Raw genomic sequence first — 6,572 nt, forward strand, 5'->3', positions numbered from 1 at the left:
GTCTGGCTTCCACTACAGTTAGACTTCCAAAAAGCTGAAAACCAACATCGAATGCAACGACTGCGTGAAAAATACATTCTGATATATTCCGGTAAAGTGAGTCATTTGCAATATTCACTGATATTTCCCGACTTTCCCGGAGAATTCATTAAGTTTCCTGACGTCCTCTGTCTGGAAAATAACTAATAATATTCCAGAAATTCAGTGAGCAGTGGGAAGCCTGTTAAAGAGAGCTTTCCCTTCCAAACAATGATTTCATTACAGATCCCCTATTGGATGCGGCAGAAGATCCAAGTTGTTTTTAAGACACTCATTGTATTTGTGTAGTTATTTGGGAGAATGTCATGACCTCATCTACATTTTTGTGAGAGACTCAATCAATAAAGACGTGCAGCCATGTAGAAAGTTGGGTACTGCAGTGAAAGTAAGGCTACACAGTTCACAGAAAACTAGACAGAGACCAGAAGACAAAAAGTAAAATAGGTGTCTCTTAATTTATTGTCTGCTACAGAGCACCTTCCCTGAGAAGGACAGAAGTCACTGTCTTGTTTTGACAGCATCAGAACGGTGGAAAAGACGGCATCAAAAGCACGGGGGTGAGGCTTCTAAACTTGGTGCTTTTACACAAAGTGCCTTTGGCATCAATTATGCTATCACAAGATGTTTCTTGACATTAAATAATCAACATTCTGCGGTCGCATTTAAGTGCTTTAGTCTCTTACATGAGTCACAGTTTTCCACATAAAAAGCCATTGATTCAGTTTCTGTGACTCTTCTTTCACTGGAACCTCTTGAGAAAGTCCTGGTAGGTTTGTCTGTGAGCAGATGCAGCAGGCACAAAATGGCCACCAGGATGTGTGAGGACCTGAGCGTCCTGGAAGGTGGGGAGCAGCTCCCTGCTCATTTTGTCGGGGATGACTCGGTCCTCCAGTCCAAACACATGCAGGGAGGGGATCAGGAGGGGAGCGCTGTAGAACTTCTGGTGCTCCTCACACGCACTGCGGAAACCTGCCACAAGGACGGCAAAGCGGAAGCTGAACTCTGGCTCCAGGTTTTGCTCTTGAAGGGAACACAGCATGGCCACCAAAGCTGCTCCCTGACTAAAGCCCAGGATGCCGTCAAACGGACCCAGGTCCTTCACCGCTTCTCTCACAGCCGTCACACTCTCATCAAGCCCCAGGCTTTCCTCACACTGCTGCTGAGCGCTGAACGCCCGTGCCTGGACGTCGGAGAACCACCAACCCCTGGAGTCCTCATCACCTCCGGGTGCAGACCCTGAGCCGCTCTCCTTCTCCTGAGCTTCTGAAGAGACAGACAATAGTTATTTTGATGAGTTTAATAATTTAGAAAAAAAAGTTTTAAAACTGCCTGCCATTGTGTAAACTTCAGGGTTGGGGCCATTCATGAACTGAATTGAGAATGCATGGTAAATTCCAATTCAGTTCCTGGAGTTGGAGTTGGACTGTCAGACTGACAGAACTGGAATTGAATTGGAATGACAGGAAACAGAATTTAATTCCATTAAATTACTTTAAATTCCACCTCTAAGAGAGGTTGTCTTGACTTGCAAAACTTTATAAATGAAACATTGTGAATCAAATAAAAGAGAGTTAAACAAATCAAATACATTCCATCATACCTATGTATTATGATTACATGTTATGCATCAAATACCACCTGAAAGGTCCCTTCAGGGACATTTTATGACATTCAGGATTGATAATATATAACACTATGTGTAATCTCAGATATGTGGGAAGAAAAAAAGAAAGGAATTTCAGAGAATTTCATTTAATGAAATTAAACTTCCTGAAATTCTAATTCAATTCCAATTCTGTTTCCTGCAGGTTTTTTTGTTTTGTTTTGTTTTTTAAAATTCCAATTCCACGAGTTCATTCATGAATTGATCCCAACTCTGGACAACTTCACAGACACAATGTGTAAAGTGCCAAGTCAAAGAAAGCTATCGTCTTGTCCACCTCTACACTCCATCAAGCAAGGGGTTTGTTTATCATTAATAAATAGCCTACTGTTCTCTCTTCCACTCACTGCTAATTTCAAGAAAATTGAACATTAAAATACGGATTCACGTCCTCTCTCTACCGCCCCCTACAGTGTATTTTGGTAGAAGACGAAGGTAGCTATAACTGGCGAACCAGTTGAAACTGAACTGAGAGACACAGACAGATACTGTGTTGAGGTGTTGAGCTTGACTCACCACTGCAGGCTTGCGGTACACAGTGCGGTGCGATCATATACACAAGCTCCACTTGCTTCTTCAAGAGCTTCCGCAGCGCTCCGGTCTTCTCGCGGAACGAGCTGCCGTTCTGCCGGTAACCATGAATGCACAGGATCCGGAGAGGGGCGCGAGAAGCCACAGCCGCCATGCAGAGTTACCCGGAAAAGATATTTTCAACTTTTAGCCGGCAAATGATAGCTATTTACTGAATACCAAGTCGTAGTCATATACCGTACCACTTCAACTGGTTAGTTCAAATAAAACAACACAACACTTGAAAAGCCAGAAAGAGTTATTACAAAACCGAAAGTCTAACCACTGTTAACACTTGTCATTCTAGCAAGCCAGAATACATAAAAAGGACGTCCGCTCACAATTTTCAAAGTAAAACCCTTGTTGATGAACATGACGTTGTAGTGTTTTAATAGCCTACTAAAACACCAACGTAAAAATAAACAATATATTTAAGGAGGAACCTGTAGTAAATGAAAGTACAAATAAAAGATTTCACTGTCTATTTTGAAGGAAAGTTTTGTAGCTTAGTACGCTGGTTACCTTTTTCAAATAGACACGTTATGCTTTTATTTTGAAGCCAAAATCGCCTAACTTCTGGTATTATTCTGGCTAGCTTGACACAATTTGTCTTGTGATCAAAACGTGTGCGCCTGCTAATCCAGTAAAGAGCAACATTGTTTAAAGTGCCATAGTTCCGCGTGAAAGAAATGTGTAATTTGTAACGTTAGCTGAGAAGTAGGACCACCTTTATTCAATTTTCATATGATAAATTATCCCATATCAGAGCCCGGCTTTGAGCAGCCTACACGTTCGCTTATGCAGCATTAGCCTACACTTGTCTCAGTAGTTAAATCTCAGTAAAAATAAGCTCTTATAGGCGATTTATCTTTTGTTTATATATTTTTTGCAGCTTAATCAATAATATACTTATATGTTGATCTAGGTTACCTTTACATTATATAGCCTATCTATCTGTATATATGTGTGTGTGTGTGTGTGTGTGTGTGTGTGTCTGTCTGTGTGTGAGTGGGGGGCGGCTTGGGAACTTGTGAATAAGAAAAAAGGCAAAACATGAAGCCGTATCATCTTACGGAACAGTATAGGCTGTAGTAACCCTATAATCATTTTTAGAGGGATACTATTGAAATATCACAGCAGAAATCTCTATAGGAATATTATAGGAACATTACAGTGATCTATGTAGGCCTATGTGACGCCACTGTTGCTGTCCAAGAAAGAAGTGCTGAATCCAAAAGAGGTAAGATAATCAACAATTAACAATAAAGGCCTAGGTTGCAAATATCTAGTGAGGGACAATATACGGCTCTTTGGTAAGACGCAGGATTTATTCACAAAAGTTTAGATTGTTATTACGTAACAAAAAAATAAATAAAAAATCGAACCAGCACATCAAAACACTGGCTCAGATCAAACAGTGCATGCATCCTGACTTCCATCGCACATCACACACCCTCAGCACGTCCCAGCAACTGCAGCAGCTCAAAGCGTCTGAAGTCCCGACAGCCCTCCACATCAAACTTTTTCCCTTTGCCGCCTCAGTGACTGCCTGCTCCCCTCCAGCAGCAGCTCTGATTCCCTCCACGGGCCGGAAAAAAAAAGAAAACCGTTTGCCTGGTTCAAACTGATGCTGCAAACCGCTCACACCAACTAGATGGCGTGTTGCAGCCTCGTGTTACTTCATGAGGCTTGAAGAGTTTTAGTGTTAAGACGAGTGGAGCGTGTTCTCACACCGAGCGTCTGCGAATAGGCGATGATCTGCTGCTTTCAAGTAACGTCATTCACTTCACATTTGATAAGAAATATAGCCTACATGTTGATGATGTTGTAGATGTTGTAAATAAATGTAAAGCAGAGAGAAGCTCAGATGGCTTGCTGCTACATCCCCGCATCCCCTTATAGATTTTTGTAATGGAATAATTTGATAAGTCGATCTCATTTCTCACACTGACAAGGAAACTGATCTATTCCGTGTGCTCAAAAGTGTATTTCTGTATTGGTCTGAGTGATTCAGCACTGTGCTTTTAACATTGAACAAGGATGCCCTTGTTTCCCTGTACGGATTTCTACCTTCCTGGGGGAAGGATTATTCAGAATCAGAATCATTCAGAGTAGAATCTGATCTCATTAAAACATTAAATTCTGATTATGCTGTCACAGCTGGAATAGGTGCATGGTAGGATAGTCAGTCCTTTTACACTATAGAAAACGGGCTTATTTCCAGCTGGGGCTCACTGACTTTCTATAGGGAGGTGAAAATGTATATGACACCATGTGATAATATGTAGTGCAAAATGACATTTACTTGATACATGTCATAAGTTGTGGCTCTGGTCATAATTGCAGCATGGTTTAAAACAATATCTCACCATGGTACAATGTGTTGTATAAGGCCCAGAGTTAATTGCATAGATTAAGAGGAATACAAAAAAAATCTGGCATTCATACAAAGCACACAACAGAAAAAAAGTGAATAGTACATAGAATCCTTAAATCCTTAATCCTTGTCTCTTTGACATCACAAAAAGAATAACAAAGAACTTCCTTGTCAATGCAGATAAAAGTGAAATGCTAATTCTAGGCCATAGAAACTCTCTTATCAAACCTCTCTCTCAACATCAATGGCAGTACAGTTATCCCAAAGGATTCTGTCAAAAATATTGGCATTATCTTTGATCCAGATCGCTCCTTTGACGATCATGAAGGCAATATCCAAAACAACATTTTCTCACCTTAGAGATATATACAGGATTTGGCAGTTGATCTCTTTCACTGACCTAGAGAAAGTGATCCATGCTTTTTTTTTTCCAGAATCAGCTACTGCACTAATCCTTGGCTGTCCCAACTTCACAGTTCACACTTAGACATTTCCAATTATTCAAAACTCAGCAACCTGAGTACTCATGTGAATCATGAAGACAATGTCATAATTTGCAGCATGTCATAATGTATAACAAGATGTCATATAATATGCCAACATATTTAAATCAATAGGCCTATTATAATGTGTGGCATACTATCATAATTGTAGCATGATATCATAATATGTAACACTGTGTCACAATGGTAACATAATGATCATATCATAATGTGCAGAATTATGTCATAAATGTAGCATGAGGCTGTTTAACAAGATGTAACTGTGACAACTGTAACCAGATTAAATTGTGACATGAATGTTGAATGTTATTATATTGTTATTTGTATTAGCCGACTACTATTATCTTTTGAATAGGTATTTTTGGTAAATTTGCAATAGTGACTACCAGCTTATGGATTGGTAACTACCAAAATGTTGAAATGAATTGCCATAGAAATGTTTTCAGTAGATTTAATGATAGATGTATACATAGTTGGCCATGAACTAGCTGGACAAATTCATGGAAATGTGGATTGAAATGGGGAAAAAGATAGAGATTATCATGTATTGTATTTGCAATGCTTTGGCTGTGTTATCTTCCTCTGAAATTAGACCTATTACATATGTAAATAACATAATTTGCATTTGAATTAGTTTACTATTTACAGAATGGTTACAGGCAAAGGTAGACAGTGTGAAAAATCTGTGTCTTATTTTAAGGTAGTTGAAAATTATGGCTGTGGGGTGAAATGGTGTCTCCTTTAGTTTCAGTTTTTACTGCAGTCCACAGGGGGGCAGAGGTGCACCATAGCTGCCGACATACTAACAGACTTCAGACCTCCTTGGCAGCAAAATAAAAACAACAAACTCATCCTACCTGTGAGTGAGAACAGAGCAGAACAGCAAACCAACAAGTAAATGCAGAGAATAACAAATGAATATATTTGAGAGTTGGACCATGTGTAATTTTTTAATTACTGAGACATGAATTTAAGAGAACAGCTTTTCTCTCAAAATGGATATACTGTACTGTGATTCGGAATTAAACCATTAAAATCCACAACAAGCATATCCGCGCTATGGATGGGAAATTACAATATCAGCTGCTTGATAAGAGAATGTTGATGTTATTCCCATTGTAAAGCCAAAAGCTGAAGAGTGATGATACAGCAGGATCGACTGCAGACACTGATCATGTGGGGATAAGGTTAAACTTCACTTCCAAAGCCAAAGACCTAAACAGGGAGAGCAATCATGTTCAGAGGGGATGAAATGGCCTCCAGGTTGTGTCTTCCAGAGCAAGATCTCTACTTCTGTCCTCTGTGTAGTGACATTATTAGAGACCCTGTCATTCTGCCATGCGACCACACTATCTGTGAGGGCTGTTTGCAGGAATATAAAGGAGGGCAAACAGGAGGATGAGGAATGTCCTGTCCGCCC

The 6,572-nt window shown here is 39.9% G+C and overlaps 1 protein-coding gene across 2 annotated transcripts; it reads right to left on the reverse strand.

The window, feature by feature from the left end:
• Window positions 1-480: 480 nt before the first annotated feature.
• On the reverse strand, window positions 481-2,574 carry ovca2 (OVCA2 serine hydrolase domain containing). 2 transcript variants are annotated; one of them, XM_071910421.2, is made up of 2 exons: window positions 2,219-2,574; window positions 481-1,299 (listed from the first exon to the last, which is right to left on the reverse strand). In XM_071910421.2, exons 1-2 carry the CDS (start codon window positions 2,385-2,387, stop codon window positions 779-781), a joined length of 690 nt encoding a protein of 229 aa, XP_071766522.2. In that variant the 5' UTR covers window positions 2,388-2,574; the 3' UTR covers window positions 481-778. The 2 variants fall into 2 exon arrangements, with proteins under 2 accessions (XP_071766522.2, XP_071766521.2); XM_071910420.2 differs by having other exon boundaries at window positions 481-1,302.
• Between the last annotated feature and the right edge of the window lie 3,998 nt (window positions 2,575-6,572).

This window comes from Centroberyx gerrardi, chromosome 11, assembly GCF_048128805.1.
Source record: "Centroberyx gerrardi isolate f3 chromosome 11, fCenGer3.hap1.cur.20231027, whole genome shotgun sequence".
Classification (NCBI taxonomy): Eukaryota; Metazoa; Chordata; class Actinopteri; order Beryciformes; family Berycidae; genus Centroberyx; species Centroberyx gerrardi.